Source organism: Myotis daubentonii, chromosome 8, assembly GCF_963259705.1.
Source record: "Myotis daubentonii chromosome 8, mMyoDau2.1, whole genome shotgun sequence".
NCBI classification, from domain to species: Eukaryota; Metazoa; Chordata; class Mammalia; order Chiroptera; family Vespertilionidae; genus Myotis; species Myotis daubentonii.
This window is the reverse complement of record NC_081847.1, coordinates 57459117-57485748: the sequence shown is the minus strand read 5'-3', so window position 1 is coordinate 57485748 and position 26632 is coordinate 57459117. Positions and strand designations below refer to the sequence as shown.

Below are 26632 nucleotides of genomic sequence, written 5' to 3'. Positions count from 1 at the left end.
AGGTAAATGTAAAGGCATGGGAGAAGGTAGGCCCAAGGAGCCTTATCCTTAACCCCACTGCAGCCTTTCCACCCTGGGAAAGTGCAGGATTGGCAAGCTCTCCCTGGGGTGATAGATCAGGACTCAGGTAATAGCGGAAAGCGCCAATCCTACTCTTAAAATGGAAACAAGAGAGCGTTTGGGGTTTTTCTTTTTAATGCCTGCTTTGGATTGAGTAAATGCATTTTACTTAGTTTTAACACATCAAAGTTAGCTCTTGACACAAAAAGAAAAACTGGCCGAAACTGGTTTGGCTCAGTGGATAGAGCATTGGCCTGTGGACTGAAGGGTCCCAGGTTCGGTTCCGGTCAAGGGCATGTACCTGGGTTGCGGGCACATCCCCAGTAGGAGATGTGCAGGAGGCAGCTGATCGATGTTTCTCTCTCATCGATGTTTCTGACTATCTCTCTCCCTTCCTCTCTGTAAAAAAATCAATAAAATACATATTTTAAAAAAAAGAAAAGAAAAGGAAAACTGGCAATTCCATCAATATAAACCTTTTCTATAAAAACAAAAAAGGGGGAGAATAATGTTATATGCTAATTTTTTTAAAAAAAATACAATGCAGAGGGTTGTACAGCAGCCAAAAAGCATCAGGCCTCCTGTACAATAGCCTCTGTTGACTCAGCCTGGTAGAAGGATACACAAACCAGACAAGAGTTTTACCAGATCTAGTAATGATGTGGGGAAGAGGTTGTGTTTTGTATCTTTCCAGAAGGAGCAGTGCAGACAATTTGGGTACCAGAGCATGACGTGCGTCACCACAGTGGACCCAGAGAAGCTCCTTGTCCCATCGTCACAAAGACTTAGAGTTTCCCCGATGTACAGACATTGGAACCCTGATCTACCTAAACCTAACGCCCTCGTCAAATGGAGAGACTTGCTTCCTGGAGCCTAGAAGGCACCTGATGCCCTTTTAACCTGGGGGAGAGGATATGCTTGTATCATTCCACAGGATGCAGACTCACCTGTGTGGATTCCAGACCGTCTAGTCCAACCTTATGTCTCACCGCCCTTCGTCTCTGCCTCACCCTAGCACACCTGACCAGTGCCCATCTGCAGGGCCTGGTTGGGCTCCCCGTGGGTTCATGCAGGAGCCAGTCTGCAAGGCCGGCCGGGAGAGAGCGCACTGCCTGCCTGGCTTCTGTGCAGCGCGACTGGGTGGCCCAGAGGCCCACACTGCACCCCAGCCCGTGGCATCCTGCCGCGCTCACCATATCTCCACATGGGGACTCAGGCGCTATGATTCAGGCAGAGGGGGCGTGTGGGGACCCAGAAGCCCAGGTGCTGCCCAGGGCCCAGAGGTCAGCTGGGAACCTGCCCTTCCACGCCAGATGCTCATGCTTTGATCACTGGCCAGGCTTAGGGACCAAACCCATGCACGAATTTCATGCACTGGGTCTCTAGTCTTAAATGATTTTGCAAATATAGATCTTGGAGTAGGGAGCACTTTTTCTTTTAGTCCTCACCCAAGAATTTTTTTAAAAATTGATTTTAGAGAGGGGTGGGGGGAAGAGAGAAAAACATTGATGTGTGAGAGAGAAACATCAATCAGTTGCCTCCCACACCTACTGGGGACAGAACCTGCGACCTAGCCATGTGTCTGGACCAGGAATTGAACTGGCAATCTTCTGGTGTACAGGACAATGCTTCAACCAACTGAGCCACCTAGCCAGGACTGTAGGGGGGAGGGGTAGGACTTTCAATCAAATTTAGATTATTCCTTAGGATTGATTCCAGAAGTGGAATTATTGTATCAAAAAGAAACCTTATGGTTTTTGACATGCATAGTCATGCAGCTTTTTAAAAAGGCAGAAACAATTTATATTCCCACCAATAACATATAAGAATTCCCATTTCATCACATTCCTATCGGAACTTTGTATATTTTTTTTCTAATCTGCAAATTTGATAGGCAAAAAAATGCTATTTTGTCTTTTTTATTGATGAGGTTGAGCATATTTTCCAGTTATTTTAAAACTAGTTTTGTTTTTTTCCTTTTATGAATCATCTATGTCTGTTAACAAAGCATTCCTAATCAGACACTCTGCTTACCAAGTTTTAAAACGTTCCTTAAGATGCTGTACAGCTTTTTCCAGCACGTAGCTAACAAAGTTAGAACTCTCAGAACTTTTTTCAAGAGGGATCTTGAGCGTGACATTGGGGGAAGGCAGAATGCTTAAGTCTATCATCGTTCATCTTGTTTGGAAACGTCTCCTCGGTGAACACCTGGAACTACCTGAGAAGAAGGATTAAACAGTAAAAGATCACTAAATCCCAGTGCACAGTCGGGATTAATTTAATACCACATCAGTCAGGATAGGATAGGTTGTGCTGAGGTAACAAATTTGCCCCAATATTCCAGCGATTTCATACCACAAAAATTATTTCTCACTCATGCAACATGTCCATTATGGGCTCTGTACATCTAGACACTCGGGACCCTCATTGACAGAGGTATGTCATCTCGTAGCTGTAGCATATGGAACACGGGCTTTCTTTGTGGCCTCAGTAGAGAAAGAGACCCTTCACTCTATCTCAGACTAGAAATAACGCTTGCCATTTTGTTCACATTTCCTTGGCCAGAACTTGCCACCTGGCACCACTTAACTGTAAGAGAAGCTGGAAGTGTGAGTGAGCAAATGGAACATTTGGTGAGTGCGACTGACTGTGCCACAAACATTAACATGATGCACCAAGTTTTATACATGTGCCTGTGGTTTTTATAAGAACCAGTAATCTGAAATGCATGATAGTTGCTGTCTTCATGAATTCTCAAGTGCATATACTTTGACTTTAACACTTTAAATTTTTCTGATATGCAACTTGATGTAATCTTAAGAGAACTATTTGAAAATTTTTTTCAAATAAAATCCCTTATAAATAAATTAAAGCAAAATATTAAGCAACCTGGGCATGTGCCCTGACCGGGAATTGAACCAGTGACCTTTTGGTTCATGGGTCGATGCTCAATCACGGAGCCACACCAGCCTGGTGAGGTGAAACTTTGAAGGGGATGAGGCAAGTGAGATTGAGAAGAGGGAGAAGCCAGTCGAGGGTGTGGCCTCAGGTGACCTCTAGCCGCAGCCTGATCCTGCAGGGAGCTCTGGACCATAAATAGCCCCAAGGACAACACTTTGGAGAGGTGCCGGCTGGCAGTTAGCAGCAGCACCTGCCGGAGCTGGTAGCTGGATCCCCAGAGATTGGGACAGGTCACCAGCATTACATGCTGCCCAAAATACTGCACCTTCAATGGCTCTGTCCAGTGATTTTTGTATCCAGGTCTTTTTAGGAACCTGTTAATACTGACCTCACCAGGAATTGCTAACCTGCCTCCTTTGTTTATTAATGTAATGTGTGTGGCAGGGCAAGGGTAGTCAGGAAAGAAATGTAGTCACTTATATATCATATAAAAGGAGTCACTGATTGAATGTGAGAGACATGGTATAAATCCATGGCAATATGTTTTTATGTAAAGGTTAGTGTATATGTTTAATTTTCAAGGTGATTTAGCAGCTTATTATGTAAAAAACTAATAAGAGCTATAATTTACAGAGCTCTTGCTTTGTATAAGGGACCTATACTAATCGCTTTACAGATGTACATTTTAAAGCAGCTATTATTAGTCCCATCTTTCAGGTAGAAAAACTGAGGCCTGGAGAAGTTGAGGACTTTTCCCAAATTTACTCAGCTGGCTAGTTTCTGAGTTAGCTTTTGGACTCAAGTTGCTGAATCTGAGCCATATTGACCAAGATTTATTTATTTATTTATTTATCCTCTCCAGAGGATATTTTTCCATTGATTTTTAGAGAGAGTGGAAGGGAGAGGGAGAGACAGAGAGAAACATCAATGTGAGAGAGACACATCGATTGGTTGTCTCCTGCACGTACCCCAACCAGGGCTGGGGAACCTGCAACCAAGGTATGTGCCCTTGACTGGAATCAAACCTGGGACCCTTCCATCTGCGGGCCAATGCTCTATCCACTGAGCCAAACTGGCTAGGGCATGTTGGCCAAGTTTCTTCAAGGTTACCTGTATCAGTTATAGCACCACAGCTGTAAGCAGAATTGGCCATCTCTAGATTACCAAGTATTTTGTGTTTTAAATTGGTTTTCTTTCTAGAGTTTTCTGTTTTCTAAAGACCACGTGCACTACATTATATCAGGTTAGCCTGAATATAATCACAATGGAAACATGAATAGCCTCCTACAGTTTTTTTTCAAATACACAAATCAACAGAAAAATCAACATGTGCACATGTAATCTCCATATCTGTTCTTGGGTCCTCCATTACCTTTCTGGAACTGAAGGTGTTCTCAGTTCCTAGAGCCTGGTTTGCCAGTTCAGTCACCCAGCCAAATTCCTCTCTCATCTTCTCCATCAGATACGCAGTGTCCTCCAGATGATGTTGTGTTACCTGGAGAATCTGCACGTACTGCTGATCGGATATGTTGACCAACTTAAGGGCCTCATCTACTTTTGTGTGTAGTTCGGGTACATCAGGACAGTCTAACAAAGAAGAAAGTCATGCGGTAAAGGAAAAGGTCCATGACATTTGGAGTTAGATGATGTGAGTCTAACCCTAGCCTGTTAGCTTTCCATTTCCAGCCTTTTGACCTTGAGTGAGTTTTCAACGAAGTAAAGTGGGCGGGAATGAAATAATGTAAAGTGCCTGATCACGCAGTGTACAATGTAGACTTAATGGATGTGACTCTTCCTTTTCCTTCTTTCTGTGCTGTCTCCGAAAGCCATTAGGGCTGCTCACTGATATTCTGATCAGGACACGTGGGGGAACACGCTTCCTGCCACTTTGAAGTCGAGCACAACCTTCTTCAAAGAGATGTGTCTCGCTTCGGGAGGAAGCCTTTGAGGACAGTTTGGGATTTGCCATGTTCCCGGCGGTGGAGGCTCTGTCATCCTAGTGAGGAGATGTGGAGCAGGACCTCCCTCAAACTGTAACTGACACGCTGTAGAGTGAGAAATACTAGCAAACCTTTGTGTTTACAAGCCACTAAGATCCTCCAGTTCTTTGTTATTATTGCCTAACAGCCCATCCGAACGGCAACAGTGTTATAGGAGCTTATATAGGTGTGCTGATGAGTGGGTTAATATTGTGTAAAGATTATCTGTGGTTGTCTTTTTCAATTGGGAGGGAGTCTCAAGCTCCCGACTGCTCGGAACTCCAGTTCCGGGCGAGTCTCTGGGGACCCAGACTCATACAGGGAGAAACTGGACTGTCTGGCATCAGTTGGAACTGGAGGGCAGCTTTCTCTCAGAGGTGCTTGCAGGGATTACTGCGGGACACTGAGACCCCGAGGCTTCTTAAGGCAGGACTGAGGATCAGCCATAGCTGTTTGCTCCACCCTGTTGGTTCCCTGACACCCGCCCCACCCAAGCTGTGCTCAGAGGCTTTTGCATATGAATGGCCTGGGCCTTTGCAATCTAAAATTACCTAACAAACTGCAGCTGGGTCAGAGAGACCAAGAACATCCAAAAGAAGGCCCAGGGCCCCACAGAAGCTTGCATTGCTTCACAGCTGGGCCTCATCTAGGCATCTCCAAACCCCAAACAAAGAAGAGGAATCTGCAGATCTCTCTGTAGCTCCTGCTGGGTAGCTTCAGGCAGAGGCTAGATTAGCACCTCCTTAGAGATCCAAGAGCCAGTGTACCCAGTGGTCAGAGTGGGACCATCCAGATTACAACTCCTCAGATGGACAAGGGACACACTCAGGGGGAAGACTCAGTGAGCACCAAAGCCCCACTGAAGCAAGTCTTGCCCCATAAGGGTATCTCTAGCACAGAAGTTCTCCCACAATAGATACAGTTGATTCTCACAGTCATTTGGCCTGGAGGTCAATTCCTCCCAGTGATACCTACAACAATCAAGGCATAACTACAACAAGACTGTGCACAAAACCCACAAAGGGATGCACCAAGAGTGTCCACCTCAGGTAATTGGGGAGGCTGAGCCACTGGGCCCTATAGGACACCTAGCACACAAAGCCACTCTATCAACACAAGGGAAGCAGCCAAAATGCGGAGACAAAGAAACAGGTCACAAAGGACAGAAATGGAGGAAAGCAAACTACTGGATATAGAGTTCAAAACCATGGTTATAAGGTTTTTCAAGAATTTTCTAGAAACCGCCAATAAATTTAGTGAGATCCTCGATAAATCAAGTGAGACCCTCGAGGATATGAAAAAGGACCAACCAGAAATTAAGCATACACTGACTTAAATAAAGAATATTATACAGAGATCAAACAGCAGACTAGAGGATCGCAAGAATCAAGTCAAAGATTTGAAATACGAAGAAGCAAAAAATACCCAACTGGAAAAACAAAAAGAAAAAAGAATCCAAAAATATGAAGATAGTGTAAGGAGCCTCTGGGACAACTTCAAGCGTACCAACATCTGAATTATGGGGGTGCCAGAAGATGAGAGAGAGCAAGATATTGAAAACCTATTTGAAGAAATAATGACAGAAAACTTCCCCTACCTGGTGAAAGAAATAGAATTACAAGTCCAGGAAGTGCAGAGAACCCCAAACAAGAGGAATCCAAAGAGGACCACACCAAGACACATCATAATTAAAATGCCAAGAGCAAAAGACAAAGAGAGAATCTTAAAAGCAGCAAGAGAAAAACAGTTAGTTACCTACAAGGGAGTATCCATACGACTGTCAGCTGATTTCTCAATAGAAACTTTGCAGGCCAGAAGGGAGTGGCAAGAAATATTCAAAGTGATGAATGCCAAGAACCTACAGCCAAGATTTCTTTACCCAGCAAAGCTATCATTCAGAACTGAAGGTCAGATAAAGAGCTTCACAGATAAGAAAAAGCTAACGGAGTTCATCACCACCAAACCAGTATTATATGAAATGCTGAAAGGTATCCTTTAAGAAGAGGAAGAAGAAGAAAAAGGTAAAGATAAAAATTATGAACAACAAATACATATCTATCAACAAGTGAATCTAAAAATCAAGTGAATAAATAATCTGATGAACAGAATAAACTGGTGAATATAATAGAATCAGGGGCATAGAAAGGGAGTGGACTGACAATTCTCAGGGGGAAAGAGGTGTGGGGGGTGAGGGAAGAGACTGGAAAAAAATCGTACACCTATGGATGAGGACAGTGGCAAGGGGTGGGTAAGGGCAGAGGATGGGGTGGGAACCGGGTGGAGGGGAGCTATGGGGGGAAAAAAGAGGAACAACTGTAATAATCTGAACAATAAAGATTTAATTAAAAAAAATACCAATTAGTAATTAACCCGCCAAATGGGAAAAGTTAGTGCCACTTTCAAAAAGAAAAGAGAAGTCACTTGGCTAAAACTTTGCTTTCATAAGGGGAAGATTGCCTTCATCGGTGGGGTTTCTTTTCTTTTCTTTTCTTTTTTTTTTTTGCAGCAAGAAAGAAGGAGTTGTCCTAATTTTTTCCTAGTTCTCTTTTGCACACAGTTGTGTTGGTTTGGTCTTCAACCATAAAAACTTGCACTGGAACAGGGAGGGAATTTTAAAAAAGGGAAAGAGTGATTTTACCTACTTTTTAATAATAGAAGTTTATAAACTACACTGAGCACCTCCATCTGGAGATGAGCTCGCTAAAAAAGTGCTTGAAGGGAAGCAAATAAATCCACGATGCTTGTAAAAGTGAGTTTTTGTGTTTTGTTTTGTTTTTACCTCTGACCAGAATACTGTTGAAACCCTGAGAAAATAATAATTATTTACCTTCCCATAGATAATCCTGACATTTTTGGCATCTTGCATGACAGTGGAAACATTCTGATGAATTCTGGCCAAGTTCTCCACACAATCCTCTGTCCCGCACAGGCACTGTCTTTGAACTCAAGCCTCCAGGGTCAGCGTCTGCAGGTAACACAGCATTTACACGTCAGTGTCATTACAGTCTGTGCTTTCAGGGAGTGGATAACAATGCCATTTCTTTTTCTTACCGGTGCTTTCAAAATCGTCTTCCTGTACTTAATCAGAGGAGTGCATGTTGGTGCAACCACATGCTAAGACAATTTGATATCTATTGAAAGTTGTATATATCCTCTAATTCAGCAATCTCATTACAAATTATTATTACTCATCATTATGAGTACACTCCCTTTGCTCCACCCCCAGAAAGAATTTTATTTTCTGGAAGGAATCATGAGGAATTATTAATGGTAACTGTTGTTCAGAGAGAGACTTGATGGGGTAGGAGAGGACAGCTTTCATTAGTTTTGTTTCTTTGTATATATGAATTCTTTTAAATTTAGCTTATTTTTATCACTATTATTTATGATGTCAGTGGGGTTAACTAAATAGGGGATTGTGCCTGGCCCGAGTGGCTCAGTGGTTGAGCATTGACCTATGAACCAGGAGGTCATGGTTCCATTCTGGGTCAGGGCATATGCCTGGGTTGTGGGCTCGATACCCAGTGTGAGGCGTACTGGAGGCAGCTGATCAATGATTCTCTCTCATCATTGATGTTTATGTCTCTCTCTCTCCCCCTCTCCCTTCCTCTCTGAAATCAATAAAGATATATTTTTTTAAATATAGGGAATTGTAAGCCACTTTTCTCTTTAGATTTGTATTTTAAAATTTTAATAATTATTTTAATTTTTTTTTTTTTTTAATTAAATCTTTATTGTTCAGATTATTACATTTGTTCCTCTTTTTTCCCCCCCATATCTCCCCTCCTCCCAGTTCCCGTCCCACCCTCCGCCCTCACTCCCCACCCACTGTCCTCATCCATAGGTGCACGATTTTTGTCCAGTCTCTTCCCGCATCTCCCACACCCCTTTCCCCCCCAAGAATAGTCAGTCCATTCCCTTTCTATGTCCCTGATTCTATTATAATCACCAGTTCATTCTGTTCATCAGATTATTTATTCACTTGATTCTTAGATTCACTTGTTGATAGATGCATATTTGTTGTTCATAATTTGTATCTTTACCTTTTTCTTCCTCTTCCTCTTCTTAAAGGATACCTTTCAGCATTTCATATAATCCTGGTTTGGTGGTGATGAACTCCTTTAGCTTTTCCTTATCTGTGAAGCTCTTTATCTGACCTTCAATCCTGAATGATAGCTTTGCTGGATAAAGTAATCTTGGTTGTAGGTTCTTGCTATTCATCACTTTGAATATTTCTTGCCACTCCCTTCTGGCCTGCAAAGTTTCTGTTGAGAAATCAGCTGATAGTCGTATGGGTATTCCCTTATAGGTAACTGAGTTTCTTTCTCTTGCTGTTTTTAAGATTCTCTCTTTATCTTTTGCTCTTGGCATTTTAATTATGATGTGTCTTGGTGTGGTTCTCTTTGGATTCCTTTTGTTTGGGGTTCTCCGCGATTCTTGGACCTGTAAGTCCATTTCTTTCACCAGGTGGGGGAAGTTTTCTGTCATTATTTCTTCAAATAGGTTTTCAATATCTTGCTCTCTCTCATCTTCTGGCACCCCTATAATTCTGATGTTGGTACGCTTGAAGCTGTCCCAGAGGCTCCTTACACTATCCTCGCATTTTTGGATTCTTTTTTCATGTTGCTTTTCCGGTTGGGTGTTTTTTGCTTCCTCGCATTTCAAATCATTGACTTGATTCTTGCGCTCCTCTGGTCTGCTGTCGGGAGTCTGTATAATATTCGTTATTTCAGTCCGTGTATGCTTAATTTCTAGTTGGTTCCCCAACATAACATCGAGGGTCTCATTAGTTTTCTTGTAGATCTCATTAAGTTTATCGAGGGCTTCTAAACAGTTCTTGAGAGACCTTAAAAGTGTGGTTCTGAACTCTATATCTTCCATTGACAATTTTGTCCTGTTTCTTTGTCTCCGCATTTTGTTATGCTTCCTTGGTGCACCCCCTAGTGGTCTTTGTTCGCAGTCTTATAGTTAAACCTTGATTGTTGTAGCTAATACTAGGGAGGGTTTGACCTCCAGGCCAAGTGGCTATGAGAATCAGCTGTGTCAGCAGTGAGAGAACTTCTGTCCTCTAGGGAGGTGCTAATCTAGCCTTTGCCTGAGGCTATCCGGCAAATGCCTCTGTGCAGGGCTTGGGCGGGGCGGGTCGAACAGGATCAACAGCGTGGGCCGGAGAGAGCAGTTATGGCGGCTCTCAGTCCTGTCCCCAGGGGCTCTGCCTCTCTGAGTCCCAGCACCCACTGCAAAGCTCGGAGAGAGAGCTGCACTCGCTCTGACCGAAGCCAGACAGTCCCGCTTCTCCGGTTTGAGTCTGGGTCCCTAAAGACTCGCCTGTATCTGGAGCTCAGAGTCTGCGACTCCCTCCCGATTGAAAACGCCAACCACGCCCTCCGCCGCCAGCCCGCTCCACGCACTCCGCACCTCAGAATTTGACTTCAGCACTGCGCCTCCTCTGAGTGTCCGTATGCGTTTCTCTCTCCTCCTAGTTGTAGGACTTCTACTCAGCCAGCGTTCCTGGGGTTCTGCGTGATGTCCGTTCCGTCTTTTAGTTTCACTTTTGAAGTAGTTGTTCAAAGCAGCAAACTCCGGCGTTAACCTATGCCGCCATCTTGGTTCTCCAATAATCCTCAATAATTATTTTAATTTTTTTAAAGCCATATTGTGAAATATGTTGTAGTTTCGAAGATATTAAAAATGTCTGTTTCTTGTCCGGTCAGCATGGCTCAGTGGTTGAGCATCAACCTGTGAACCAGGATGTCATTGTTTGATTCCCGGTCAGGGCATGATCCCGGGTTGCAGGCTAGATCCCCAATGTGGGGCATGCAGGAGGCAGCCGATCAGTGATTCTCATTATTAATGTTTCTATCTCTTCCTCTCCCTTCCTCTATGAAATCAATAATATATATATATATATCTACACTAATAAAAGAGAAAAATGGTAATTGGCATACGACGATACTCTTTTCATTGGCTAATCAGGGCTATATGCAAATTAACTGCCAACTAAGATTGGCAGTTAACTGCCAACAAGATGGCGGTTAATTTGCATATGTAGGCACAATGCAGGGAGGCGAAAGGGAAAGCAGGAAGAAGCCCCCTGCCACTGACAGTGATCGGAAACCCAGGGGGGAGCTAAGAACTGGGGGGCAGGGCAAAGGCGGCCCTGGGGCCGCCTTTGCCCTGCCCCCCAGCCGTGATCGGAGAATCAGGCGCCTTTTCCACCCTGGCCAGTGATAGCAGGAAGTAGGGGTGGAGCCAGCGATGGGAGCTGGGCACGGTCGAAGCTGGCAGTCCCAGGAGCTAGGGGCCCCTTGCCTGGGCCTAAAGCGGAGCCCACGATCGTGGGGCCGCTGCAGCTGTGGGTCCCCGCTGCCCGGGCCGAACGCCTCAGCTAGAGGCATCCTGCAGGGGCAGGGGCAGAGCCTGTGTGATCGTGGCGCCCCCCGCTGCCACTGCGGGTCCCCGCTGCCCGGGCCGGACGCCTAGGCCAGAGGCATCAGGCCTGGGCTGGGGGCAGAACCAGTGATGGGGGGAAATGAGGGTCCCCTGCCCAGGCCTGACGCCTCTGTCAGAGGCATCAGGCCTGGGCAAGGGGCTGATCCTGCGATTGGAGGGTGATGGGGGTCAACGCCTGAGGGTTCCCAGTATGTGAGAGGGGGCAGGCTGGGCTGAGGGACACTCCCCCCCGCCCCACACCCAGTGCACGAATTTCGTGCACCGGGCCCCTAGTGTGTGTGTGTGTGTGTATATATATATATATATATATATATATATATATATATATATAACCAGCACATTAAAATATATGTATTTTAAATGTCTGTTTCTTGCCTAGCTGGCATGGCTCAGTAGTTGAGTATTGACCTATGAAACAGGATGACAAGATTCAATTCCCGGTCAGGGCACATGCCTGGGTTGTGGGCTCAATCCCCAGTAGTGGCTGTGCAAGAGGCAGTCAATCAGTGATTCTCTCTCATCATTTATGTTTCTATCTCTCTCCCTCTCCCTCTCCCTTCCTCTCTGAAATCAATAAAAGAAAAGAAAATATATATATATTTTTTAAAAAAGGAGCAAAGTTCAAAATGTCTTCTCATTAGATGGATTTTCTAGAGGCCATAGGTTTACTTTTCACTTACCACCTGTCCAGAAAAGTGATGGAAACCACATGTAAATACCCTCCAGCCCCTGTCTGCCTATCCTATATAAGAAAACCCTAATATGCAAATTGACTGAAGAGCGGAATGACTGCTCTCTATGATGCACACTGACCACCAGGGGGCAGACGCTCAATGCAGGAGCTGCCCCCTGGTGGTCAGTGTGCTCCCACAAGGAGAGCGCTGCTCAGCCAGAAGCCAGGGTCATGGCTGGCGCGTGCTGCGGTGGTGGTGGTGGGAGCCCCTCCACCTCCACAGCAATGCTAAGGACTCCTCAGGGGATGTTCAACTGCCAGCTTAGGCCTGCTTCCTACGAGTGGGCCTAAGCCAGCAGTTGGACATCCCCCAAGGAGTCCCAGACTATGAGAGGGTGCAGGCGGGCTGAGGGGACCCCCACCCACCCAGTGCATGAATGTTGTGCACCAGGCCTCTAATTTTTAATAAATAGCCTCATGTGTTCTGGGAAGAGAATGTTTACTTTGTTGAGCTTGCAGCATACCATCTGGTTAGGGTAGGGTTTATGGAGAAAGAAGAGTATAAAGGTATAACACTGGCTATTTTGCTTTTGTTTTTAATTTTTGCATTTATGGGGGACCCTGGATCTTCAAGTTACCACTGAGGTGAAGGTGATTTGAGGGACAGGGAGAAGGGGGCCCAGGAGCCAGCTGAGAGTAGGGGCTGGTGCCAGAGTGTGTGAATGGGGAGGACCCTCTCGCAGATTGGTGGAAACACACATTCTGAGTTGGTGGTGGAGGAGGGAGTTGCAGTGGTTGGGAAATTGTTTAGATTTCAACGGTCTGAGTTAAGAGTACTCTTGTGCACATTTGAATGTAGCAACTCATGTGTAAGATTGCTACACAAAGTGAAAGCTAGGGTAGGAGGAGGGCATAATTTTGTTTCAATGAACATGTTCTTTATCGTTGGACTGTTATTCCAAGACAATTGATAGCTATATAAAAATGCAGGCAAAACTTATCCAATATCATCCCCGCATTGATATATTTAGTGTGTTGTCCTTATGTTGTCCTGAATATTTGGTGAACTTGGAATCTCAGAATGGAATACCAGACGAAACACCTGACTTACCAGAAAAGTCCACCAGACCCTGAAATAGAACCTGATGACAATTCCAGTAACAATGGCTGTTCTCTCAAGGAACAATGGGACGGGAAGGATGTAATGCGTTTTTTCCTGGCTGCAGCTTCTGACAGTGTGAGGGAAGCCCCTCCTCCACAGAGGCCTGCTATGCAATGTCAGGGCAACTTGGAGAATTTGATTCAAATGTTGCCAGTGACGGCTGATATAATTGGAAAATAGTCAACTAGAAGGAGCCCCTTTTTTCCTACATACAAAAATCTGTATATAATTAACATATACAAGCTGATGAGTTTGGAAATAAGTATACACACATGCAATCATCCTCACAATCTATGCCATAAAATTAACCATCAACTCAAAAAAAAAATTTCTCCTGCTCTCTTATTTATTATTATCATTATTATTGTTGTTATTATCAAGAACTCTTAATATAAGAGCTATCCTCTTAGCAATTTTTCAAAGTGTCCAATAGAGTATTGTTAACTATGGGCAGCATGCTATGCAATAGATCTCTAGGGCTTACTCATGGTATATAACAGAAACTTTATTCCCTTTGACCAACATTTCCCCTTCCATCCTGCACCTGGCTACCACCATTCTGCTCTTTGCTTCTAGTTTAGATTCTGCATATAAGTGAGGGCATGCAGTATTTGTCCTGTGTTTGGCTTATTTCACTTCACATAATGTCCTCCCGGTCCATTCATATTGTCATAGTTTATTTTTCCTGCCAGAGGGGAGCAGCCTTTTACTTGGCCTAGTGGTCGGTAAGAAATAAGTCCAAGGAGACGCAGATCTCACAGTTGGCCCACGCGGCCGCTCATTGCTGAGATGCTGCGTCCCAGCCGCTCTATAGAAGCCCCAAGATGTTTTCCCCTTCTGCCTTGAAACATAAAGCAGAATTGTTTTTCCAACAAGAACTATTAAGACGTGGGCATGAGCAATATTGGTAGAAAGCAATTCTTTTTTTCTTAAGTCCTCACCCAAGGATATTTTTTTCCATTGATCTCGAGAGAGACTGGAAGGGAGGAAGGAGGGGGAGAGAGACACACACACATGGATTGGTTGCCTCCCCCACGCACCCCTACTGGGGCTGGGGAACCTGCAACTGAGGTATGTACCCTTGACCAGGAATCAAACCCGAGACCCCCTCAGTTCATGGGCCAAGGCTCTAACCACTTTGCCAATCAGCCAGGGCAGTAAGGGCAATTCCTATCTTTTACAGAAATTCCTATTTCTGTAGTTTTGGGTTTGCCTGTGAGCATTTTCTGGGGTTTTGTGCATACATGTCACGATGTAAGGAATTACAGTAGTGACGCAGAGGAGGCCACGGAGGGCACTAAATACGACCTGGTTTTCTGTGACACTAGGCTTCTTATCACACTGGGAGCTGAGGAGACTGATTTTATTTTATTTTTTTTAAAATATATTTTATTGATTTTTTACAGAGAGGAAGGGAGAGGGATAGAGAGTTAGAAACATTGATCAGCTGCCTCCTGTACACCCCCTACTGGGGATGTGCCCGCAACCAAGGTACATGCCCTTGACCGGAATCGAACCTGGGACCTTTTGGTCCACAGGCCGATGCTCTATCCACTGAGCCAAACTGGTTAGGGCGAGGAGACTGATTTTAAAGAAACTCCTGGATGTTCCAGCAGAATTGAGCTGAGCGTCTACATGAGTCTTAATGAAGGAGGAAACCTCTTCCCCCGCGAGGTTCTCACCCTACCATTTTCTTTCTCAGCTTTGAAACTTTGTTGTAATGACAGAACAGCCCCACCGAGCTCAGGAGGAGGATGGGAGAGGGATGGTGTTTGGCAGATTCCAAAGCTTCCCTGAGGCTCTGAAACTTCGATTCTCCAGAAATTGCCACTCTCAGAAACATTGTACAAGGACTTAGAAATGTCTAGCATTCCCACAGCTAAATAAAACTTGACTTTAGCGTGAACATCTAAGTGAAAATAATCTTTTACTACTTGCCTTGGTGTTTTGCCCAGTCCTCCATGGCGTTCAGTGTCTCAGCGACCATGGTACTGAGACTTCGGCAAATGGAGAGACTGAAATCACAAAACAGCTGGAAGAGGCCGGGACCGTCCCAGCTCTGCACGAGATCAGCTTTTTTGGTTGGCTCTTTGAATAAAGCTGGGGAAACGTAAGGCTCGATAACATCTGTATCTGACATGAAATAGGACCGAAAAGCCTGGTCAAATTCTCGCTCCATCTGTTTGAAGACGTTAAAACTCCTGTTAAAGAGACATCTCACGTCCACGGTCAGTTGGCTGAACATGTGCTCTATTTGGGTCACTTGTGCCTCTTCCTCCAGGACCTTTCCAGCGACAGGGAGCTCTTTTTCCTTCTCTTCATGGAGAGGAAACAGGGATTGATATATCTTCCTAAAAAACTGTCCCATCTGTGGGGTTGGGGACAGAAACGGGATAGAATTTTATTTTCTTTCTGGGCTATTTTTTTATTGTAAATTTTAAAGTAAACTGACAGTAGTTCTAAAGCAAGAACAAATCTGGGCAAACTACCAACAGGTAATTCAATGGAAGGTAATTCATTAACACTCTTGTACGAGCTTTGACTTTGATGGTGGAAAGAGGATCTGAAATTCCTTTTGGTTTACGTTTGCCTATCAAAGGCCTAACAAGGCCAAGTTTTCAAGATTGTTGGCAAGCCCCAGGCTGGCGGTGGTTGGCATGCCGTGGTCCCAAGGGCACAAAGAAGGCTCTGGTCTCACCTCTATCTCAGTGTCTTAGTTCTTCCCTTTTCCCCTTTGGTGGACTATCATTAGTGTCTTTATGTTCTCCTCTTTCTCATCTCATTAAAACATTCACACCGAAGTGTAGATGCCTAGTACGGCTAAACAGGTTACTTAGGATGGTGACTCGTTTGCAGTGAGCAAAGCCCTAGTCGCTGTAGCGAAAGGAATGACGCTCTAATTATAGAACCCCCTGCTCCTTGGGAGGAGAGCTTCCAGCAGTCACACCATGTCCTGCTGCATCTACGGTACAGCTAAGTTTGTGCCAGAACATATTGCCTTTATATGATAGTGATATGGCTGCTACGTTGCGTGTTATGGAACTTATCAACTGCCGAACATCACTGCTGTAGCATCTCACTGCGGTTCAAAGAATTCTCCAGAAATTCTTAGAGGACTCATGCCTTTCTCAAAAAGTAATCTGGGTGGATCATCTGCCTCTCCCTCTGCCAGCTTCTGTTTACCTGAATCCATTTATAAAAGCAAAGCTTTAAAGAGCCAAGAAATGTTCATAAGACCACACAACCGGCACAGATAGGAACCATCTCCCAACCTCCTGACTTCCCGCCAGTTCTTATTCCACCATATTCTGGTGTATTCGAGAGGCAATAAAAACAGAGCAGATGCAATTAACAGTGGAGGCAAATGAACGTGGCATATGATCATCCTCAGGGTTGTTCCCTCTATAATTGGGTACGGCACTGCCAAGCCAGGAGCACACTCTAATTAGTGCATGCTCTAATATGCAGAGGGAAATTTCACTCCATTTCATATTCAACTCACTTCGTGAAGGGGAAGGGAAATTCAGGCCAATAGAGTAGGAGACTTTTGTGGGGCAGAGCTCATCATATTCAGGTCACCTCCCTCTGCGATTCCCTCTGCCCAGAAGATAGCCACAGGGGACAAAAAAAGAAAACATGCCAGTCCTATAAGACATGCATGGGTAGGCTCAAGGGGAACACTCGTCTGTGTGTGTGTGCACATGCATGTGCAAGCTCCAATGGAGGGTAAGTCCATTGAAGGAGAGATTCAGGAGGCAGAGAACGTCTTCAAATGTTTGGCCTCCAGGGGAAAAAATTAAAGCAGCTTGAAATCAGAGACTATAATACTATTATTTTGAGAATGCAATTCAGCAACATTTATTGGATATCTGTAACGCTTTAATGAAGATAAACGGAGTATGGTCCCTGCCTTTATAGAGCTTACAATCTAGTAGGAATGTGTTCACAAATAATACATACGAGGCAGACAGCGTTAGGGTTTCATTCACACAGTGTCTTTAAAGGGAGGGACAAATACTGAATGGCTGTTCTAACTTATAAATTGTGCAGGCCAGGCGAATCATACATAAACATGAATGTTAGATTCTAGATTGAAAGAGGCCAATATCATATCAGGCATCTCTATTCTAAGTATTAATATAAATTAAAATTTTAAAAGTAAGTTGAAGAAGATACCTTAAGAACTTTAAAATCGTAAACTCTTTTATTCCCTTACCACATTTCCCAGAGAGGACCAACTAGGTTGGTGGGTCGTATAAAATCTCACACAGTCACTTTGCAAGCAAGACTTGCATTCGTCCCAGGAATCTGCCAAAGACTCCTGGCACAGCCTTTCTCCCTCTTCCAGATGCTCTTGAACTTCGTTCATAAGTTTCAGGGCCTCCTAATGAAAAAGTGGAAACAAACATCCTATTTGCATTTCTATGTATACTTTAGTTGATTTCACTCTTTAAAAATACCCCAATTCTAGACTACTCCTTCATTCCTTCTTCAGGCCCCTGGCAGCCAACAGATCTACCCAAAGAAAGCTTTCTCTTCAATTAGGGCACTGATGGGTTCCTACTGAAGACTGTGAAGAGCTTACCCATCTGTTCATCTGTTCACTCACTGGGTACTTACTGAGTGCTTGCTATGGGACAGACATCACTAGACGCAGTCCCTAATTTGGGGAACAACAGTAGCATGTTTACTTGTCTGTCTTCATATCTAGTTCTGGAGGGCTGTAGAAGGTAGTTTTAAGGCTTAGAAAACTGACACGTTAATCTATTTCAGTTATGCCGCCTTTAATTTTTGTAAGTTTTTAACGCTGCAAGAAAGGGCAGGTCTTGTATATCAAACCAAGTCTTCCTGTTCATAATTCTCGTTGTGGGGATGCTGTAGGCTTTGAGCCTTCATTCTTCTTGTCCATATCCCGGGCACGCCCCCTTGTGGCGACTTGCTGCACCTGGCCAGTCCCGCTCTGGGTGGTGAGGAGCCCAGCAGAAGAGACACAGTCCTTAAGAACTTCAGCCCTGCCCATGAGCTCCTCTCAGGCTGGGCCCCCGCCCGTGCCCTGGCCTCCCTACAAGCGCGGACTTCTGACGGCAGGCTCCCTCCAGGCCCGAGGTGTAGTTCAGGGGAATTATGGGGAGTAATGGACCCAGCCTTTAGAAGACATCGGCAGAGCTAAGGGCCACTCCCTTAAGTGAAAACTACACGCGGAGGCAGCTACACACTAATTATTATTAAAAATAATTTAGTGTGTGTCTTCAACTAGTGAAAAAACAAGAATTCACCCTTTTCTGGCATATGAAGCCCAAAGAAACCCCTGGGCGCTGACGATCTTCGGCATCTCCTTTGCTGGGCCTGCATGCTCAGCTGCCCCCATGGCAGGATTGCGAGGCTGAGCCAGGTGGCATTTGCTGTGTCCCACATTAGAACGGGCAGGGCCCCGCCTGCTGAATGTACCTTGTGACCCAGACAGGGTTTTCTTATCTCCCTTGTGGAGCAGCTCTAGAACCCTACATCTTCCCGCGGGAGGGTGCCTCACCTTGGCAGGCAGCGATACCACCAGCTTTTCTCAAGTCCCAGTTTTAAATATTCTGCTCGTTGTCATCATAAATCGAAATCCCAATATTTCCAATTCCAAACTACAGTCACTGCCCTTGGGCAAATAGGAATTAAAAATAGGATTTGCCACTTAAGGTTTTGTATTAAGTGAGATAAGCAAGCAAGGCATTAAGCAAGTTATTTGTAGTATTTCCTAGTTTTCTTCCACTGGCCCCCCAAGTGCATAACAAAAACTAATACCGAATCACGTCCCAAGTTTTGGCAGTGAAATGTTGCCATGGAGGAGGTAGCTCTCTACTTTAGGAATGCCCTGCCCATCCCTTCTATTTCCCCCCTAAATGTCTCACCCACTGACAGTCCATATCAATTCCTGTAATTTACAGCTTATTAAAGTCCCATCTGAACCTGGAGTGGGGGCAAACTAAGCCAATAGGGTTTTCCAGTTTAGTAAGTTTCTGATGTTCTCACTAAATATTAATAGGAAGGGACTGAGGAGGGGGATTGATATGATGCTGGGTCAACTGAGGATGGGTGGTGCTCAGTACTGGGACATGTGGGGCACCAACCCCATATATACCAATTCATAGTTTGTCTAAAGTCTCCCCTATTCTAGGTTTAAAGTAATTTTAGGAGACTTAAGGTTAAACAAGTTTTTCTTTTAAAAGATTAACTTTTTTTAATTGAGTGTCCAGATCTTAAGAATGTGATTCAGCCCTAATCAGTTTGGCTCAGTGGATAGAACATCGGCCTGCGGACTGAAGGGTCCCAGGTTCGATTCCGGTCAAGGGCATGTACCTTGGCTGGGGCATGTACCTTGGCTGCGGGCACATCCCCAGTGGGGGGTGTGCAGGAGGCGGTTGGTCGATGTTTCTCGCTCATCGATGTTTCTAACTCTCTATCGCTCTCCTTTCCTCTTTGTAAAAAATCAATACAATATATATATATATATATTTTAAAAAAGAGTGTGATTCAATGAATTTTTATACAATAAAGAAAAATTAAAATTTTATGAGTCCTAGGATTCTTTAGGGCCAGAACTGAAACCAACCCCTGCTTACTTGACCCACCCTAACCGGAGCATTCTCTTCATAGGACTACCCCCTGGGCTTGCCAGGAGGCTGGGCAAAGGGGGAAAAACAAAGCCACTGGGAACCACAGGCAAAGCACCAGCCGACTTTCTCCCCAGCCATTCACGGCAGTGCTGGGTTAACCAGTTAACATCTCGAACCACACTTTCCTCATTTGTAAATGAAAGTAATGTTTTACCCAGGTGTTGGAAGGATTACTAGTATATGCGATAATGTTTTATTTCATTTTATTTTAAAAAAATACATTTCTATTGATTTCATAGAGGAAGGGAGAGGGAGAGAGAGAGAGAAACATCAATGATGAGAGAGAATCATGGATTCGCTGCCTCCCACACTGTGGACGGAGCCTGCAACCCGGGCCTGTGCCCTGAACAGGAATCAAACCGTGACCTCCTGGCTCATAGATAACCGCTGAGCCACGCCGGCCGGCATATGTGGTGATGTTTTACGCGTGGCCTGTAAGTGACATTTGGTGTCATTCGTCCTGGTGGCCAGGCTCACAAGCCCACCAGGGAAGAGTGAAGCTCAGAGGCTTGCTTCCACACTTTCCTCAGGAAGGAGTTATTTTTCATTTCCTAAAAGTCTTCTGCTTGCTGCCAAAAGGAAGGAGGGCTTTCGGCTGCTGATCAGGCAATCTCCTTTCCTTGCCGGGGACCGGCAGGATGTGGGGTGGAGGTGTGGTGACAGGCCACGGCAGCTTTGTCGCACAGCCCCGCTCCCATAGCTCCCTGGCCCGGAGGCCTCCGTGCCGGGAGGGGGCGAGAATCCCAGCAGCCACCTGAGACTCGGTGGCCCCCACCTTCACAGGTGCAGGGAGGAAATACTAGAACTTCTATTTGTATTTTTTAAATTTAAAAATTGACTCTGGGGAGGAAAAATTGGGAGTTGTTTAATGAGTGCAGAGTTTCAGTTTCGTGAGATGGAAAGAATTCTGGAGATTGGCTGCCCAGCCACGTGAATGTACTTAACGCTACTGGACTGTACGCTGAAAAGGAGTGAAGATGGTAAATTTTATATTCTGTGTATTTTACCACAGTTTTAAAATTATTTAACGAAAACACATTTAAAAAGTAATTTCCTCTTAATGTTAACATTTAAAACGTTCCCTAAGTTCTGTTTGTTAAAGTTTTGATCTCCTCTTTGATTTAAAGGGTAATACTGGAAAACAATTTTTTAAAAAATGTTTTAATTGTTTTGAGTGTTACGTTAATGGTTAATGCTATTAAACTAGGAGCCACGCAATGTCTATAATTTAGAAATGTATTGAGCGTCATAATTGTAACATATGGACAATTTTTAACATCTTCCACGGACATTTGAATATAATGTGTATGCTCTGTTGCCAAGGTACATGGCTTGAACCACAGCTGTCAGGTCAAGGTATTTTAATTAAAAAAAAATGGTCAGGCTGATGTACTATTTCATACCCTGGTGCTCTGTTGTGTGCTGTGTCAGACCAGTGCACGAGGCCCTCGGCCTGTGAGGGGCCTGGGGGAGGGGGGTCCTCGCATCCCAGAAGCACTGACATTGGCGTCCCCTCTCTCTGTTCACTTGTAGCCAATTGCAATGAGTTGGGTTTCAGAAGACTCAGTTACATGATGGTTTTTATTGTCTGTCTTAACTAAACTAGCCCTCACTAACTGGACAGGAGGCTAAAAACCCAGCTGATTATGAATAATCCCAGCTCAGCAAGACAAGAAGCAAATGGTGGAGCTGACACTTCCTTGTTCTGCGCTCTTTATCGGTGACAGATAAGAATCTGACGATCTAATTGAACCTGGCACATGGGCTAAAATATTTCAAAATATCTGGATTATTTGAAATACAAACTTACATCCCCCCCCCCCCCCCAGCTAACCACAAACCTCATCCTAAGTGTATTTTATGCCTTGAACTACTAGTAGGTGGTGGTAACTCATGTTTTTAATTTATAAATAAATTAATATGCATAATGTTTAGGAGTGAATGCTAACAAATATTTTAGGAATAGGGATAGGAGATCAAAAAACTTTGCGGACCACTGATCTAGCCAAAAACTCGCTGAACACTTCTGACTCAATATCCTAACTCAGAAGGAACTAAGGACAAGGCATTTTTTAGAAAGCAGCATTCCCAAACAGAGATGAGTTCCCACAATTCCTGGGTCTGGAGCCCTGCAAAGGCTTATTCTACAAGGAATATGTTCTTTGAAGACATTTAAAATTTCTTCAATAAAAGCTGCTCTCCAAAAAAACTCTATTATTAGGGAAAATAAATAAGTCATCAATTGCCCTTGTAAGTACAATATTTATGGTCTACATATGATTAAGAACAGATGTTATTTTCAATCACTGTACCTGTTTTTCCACTCTGCATTTCTTCAGGGTTGTCACTAGATTAGTATGTTCCTCCTCTCTCCTTTCCATCATGATTTTCATCTGCTTCATACCAATCAAAGCCTTCTTTACCTCTTCACCAGCATCTGTATCGCCAGGCTCAGAAAAACCTAAAAGACATGTTGCTGCTTTTTTCTTTGAGATCTGATCAGATTACAGTGTATCTGTATCAAAATACAATGAATTCACCCATTTTTTCCGTGTCTTCTAGATAGATATTTAATTGTCCTTTTATAGCATCAGACTCTGAAAGCAGATCATAATGAATTAGCTGTCAGCTGCCACGTGGACCCAGCTGCCACATGGATAACACCTTCTGTTCCTCACTGCTGAGCTCCCAGACCACTCAGAGTTCATTTAACCTCAGTTTTGCCATTTTACTTGGGGCCTGCTTTCATTTACCCATTTGATTTCTTTCACTTAAAGCTCAAGTGTGTTTGTATTATAGAAAAGTTTGAATTTTCTTCACAATTTATGTTCAATACCCAACGGGGAACCTCAAACCCAGTGAACAATTGCCCTCTCTCTCAGCTTCAATTACCTTCCCAGGAGGCATCAGACCTAGAAAGTATCTCATTTAATGCAAGATTCTTTAATAACCTACTGGACAGCCCTGACCGGTTTGGCTCAGTGGATAGAGCATCGGTCTGCGGACTGAAGGGTCCCAGGTTCAATTCCAGTCAAGGGCATGTACCTGGGTTGCGGGCACGTCCCCAGTAGCGGGTGTGCAGGAGGCAGCTGATCGATGTTTCTCTCTCATTGATGTTTCTAACTCTCTATCCCTCTCCCTTCCTGTCTGTAAAAAATAAATAAAATAAAATAATAAGTTTCCTTAAAGATCAAGTTTAAAAAAAAATAACCTACTGGACATCTCTTACCCAATTTAATAATCCCTTAGTGAGTATAAAGTTCATTATAATTCTCTCCACAATAGCCAACGTGGCTTCCTAAAGACCTCATTCTTGCCTCCAAATTTAGATCTCCCCCAAAAAGCAACGTTTCAACTCACAAATTGTTCTAAGTGTTAAGTACCCAAAACATATATTATCAAGCAAAGGTCAGAAGTTAATGAACACAGACCAACCAGATTCAATGCCATTATAACCCATCCTCTCACTATCTCAAGGATAACTGCACAGAATACTTTAATTGTTTAAATTTTTCCAAGGCTAGAAAGGAATTTCACTGTTCATTAAAACCGTGCTTCGAGGACACCAAACATCTGGATGATACCAAGAAATGCAGTCAAAAAGTTGGCAAGTTTTATCTGTGTGATAGCAAACATCTGGATATAGGAATGTTCTCAGATACTCAATTGGAATTTTCTATTTTTATCCAGATGTTCGGCGTCACGCCTACTCGGTTTGAGTGCCCAGAGAACATCTCACCATGAAACCAGAGGGCCGTCATGAATACGGTTATCTCTCCGCCGTAAATCACTGTAAGTGCAGCCGGACACGCAAACAGGACACGGCACAGATAACGAAACGAAGCATACCCTTCGGGCTTCCAGGGACAGCAGCTTTGTCCTTCCAAGTAGGTGCACAGCGACAATCTTTCAACCATGGCAGACACACCATAAACACCAGGAGTGGCCGCGTCATGTTCCCGCTGTCACTGCCAAGGAAACAGAAACCTGTATCCAATGCCTGCCATGAGGTTAGTTTCTGTTGGCACCCATTGAAAACACATGGTGACGCAAAGCATTTTTCTGTCAATTTTTCTTTATGACTTTAGACAATTCATAGGCCTGAGACATAGGAAACCTGAACTATAAATTATAAAAAATAGAGACAGCCCAGGCCTCCAGTTTGTTTACATTTTTATGACAGTTAAATAAGGTCATCACCTGAAGTGCTTGAAATGTAAGGTAACGGATAGTACGGCTCACAGCCCCAAAGAACCCAAATTCCATTTTATTTCCTTGTCAACAGTGAACTCCCCCAAACACAGAATTAGTTAAAATATACCAGAGGGATTTTCCCCCTCCAATTCTGAAACTCAAGTGAGTTTTCACCTAGATGGTTAAATACTTTTTTAAAAACAACTTTATTTTTTTTATGAAACAAAGCAGCCTCACACATTTTCTCATAGTTATAAAACCCATCAATATCTATAAATCATTCATAGTTACATGTTTTTCTTCTTAGATAATAAATTTCCTTTTAGATTTAATTTCATATACATTAATTATAAACACTTAAAATGCAAATGGTTAAAACTTTACAAAGGAAAGTTAAGTGAATTAAAACAACTGTATGCTCTAATAAAGTTAAATCTATAAAATGTTAGATTACCTTAATTCTTCCCAAACACACAAAAACCTTCCATTATTTAGTCAACATTAGGAATGTCTTTTAAATATAATAATAAAATAACATCAGTACTAGTAGTTAAAAAGTTATCATATTTTACATACATCTACATCTATTATTTGAACTAACTCTTCTCTTTCTATTATGACCCTATTTAGCAAATGAAACTTTTAAATATATTTACCACTAACTTTGCAGTCTCTCTCCAGTGAGGTTACCACCAACTCCTTGAAGGACCTTCACTTTTCTCTAACTTAATTTTCATCCGTGTCAGGGATTTAGCCTTGTTCTATGAATTTGATGACACAGTTTTTAATCCTATTAACCTAACATTTTGAGATTAAGAATATGGTTTAAAATTTGGTAGTACTTAGAAAGAAACGCTAGAGGGCGCACAGTGCACATGATCAGGAACAATGACCTCAAGTTACTTTATTTACACAAATGTTTTGGTAGGACTCATTAAAGCCATAAAAATATTTTGAAATTTATGACATGTATATTCCTATATAGACAAACAAATTTATTTTATTGGAAGCATATGCAACAATATGAAAGAGTATGTAAACTCTTAGATAAGACACTGAAGATTATTTTTATAGTTGTTTGGCATTTTTGGATTAGATGCAAACACATTTTAACTAGATAAAGTAATAAAATTTAGCACATAAAAATGCAAGAGGCCCTGGCTGGTTTGGCTCAGTTGATAGAGCGTCGGCCTGCGGACTGAAAGGTCCCAGGTTCGATTCCGGTCAAGGGCATGTACCTTGGTTGTGGGCACATCCCTGGTGGGAGGTGTGCAGGAGGCAGCTGATCGATGTTTCTGGCTCTTTATCCCTCTCCTTTCCTCTCTGTACAATATCAATAAAATATATTTTTTAAAAAATAAATTAGTTTTAAAAAATGCAATAGGTAAGTATTTCAGCCTCTCTACAATTTGGTAATTGATTAGCTGAACTGATAATGTGACCTCTTAGTAATTCATTTAAAAACAACTTAGTTGTTAGTCACCATAGCCAGGTATAGACTCTACAGCGATGGGTCCCTCTGACTACTGAAATATGAAGATTGTCTTGGGCCCCTATGAAGGTTCTGAGGGATTAGCCAATCCATAGTGATTATGTGCCCAGTACTTTCTAAGCGGGTTAGATGGACAGTTCTGAACCGGTCTACCTGCATTTTGAGGACCCTGAGAAGTTGGTCCCTGTGTTTGAGCAATCTGTAGTCTGGAGTTTATGTCTGCTCCACTTGGGCACTGGGATGAGCAATTACAGGACACACAGAGGCCAGCTCACACCCCATTTCAGCTGTTTTAGTTGGAAACCTCTTACTGCTATTAGAAAAGAGATCAGCTCAAAGCAAAACTTGATCTATGATTTTAAGTAACCTTATTGAGCAACTACAATTCACATCTATAAACAGAGGTGTTCTGTCCTGAGAGATGACCCGATGGCCAATGGAGGAAGCAGCCCTGTAGGTGTTTTTCTCAGGAAGAGAGAACACTGTTCGGGAAAGGTCAGTCATAGGAGACTATCCAGCACTACGCTGACCCTGAGAACTCCTTTCAGTAGTTTGCTTTTGTCCAAGTTTGGGCCTACTTGAGGTCATTCGTGGCTGACATCTACACACTCTTTTTCAGCAAACCCAAATTTTGTTGAAAATGGAGTCATTTAGGCAATTCAGTGGCTCGCCCTCTACTGGCAGGCAGACTTTTTCTGTAATCCATGTTCCCCCTTCAATATATATATATATATCCTATATAATAAAATGGTAATATGCAAATTGACCCTAACAGCAGAATGACCGGTCGCTATAATGAGCACTAACCACCAGGAGGCAAACATTCAATGCAGGAGCTGTCTCCTGGTAGTCAGTGCACTCCCACAGGGGGAGCTCTGCTCAGCCACAAGCCAGACTGATGGCTTTGAGCACAGCGACAGTGGCGGGAGCCTCTCCTGCCTCTGCGGCAGCACTAAGGATGTCCGACTGTGGCTTATGCTCACTCCCCGTGGAGAGCGGACCTAAGCCATCAGTCGGACATCCCCCGAGGGCTCCTGGGCTGCTAGAGGGATGTCT

The 26632-nt window shown here is 43.6% G+C and overlaps 1 protein-coding gene across 1 annotated transcript; it reads right to left on the bottom strand.

Annotated features, from left to right (window-relative positions):
* Positions 1-1541: 1541 nt before the first annotated feature.
* On the bottom strand, positions 1542-24843 carry CLUL1 (clusterin like 1). Its single transcript, XM_059706509.1, is given in 10 exon segments — positions 1542-2236; positions 2239-2278; positions 4334-4548; positions 7768-7905; positions 14363-14364; positions 15163-15596; positions 17445-17612; positions 22203-22351; positions 23740-23858; positions 24741-24843. Coding segments are annotated over 9 exon segments (1398 nt in total). The 5' UTR covers positions 23846-23858; positions 24741-24843; the 3' UTR covers positions 1542-2090.
* Between the last annotated feature and the right edge of the window lie 1789 nt (positions 24844-26632).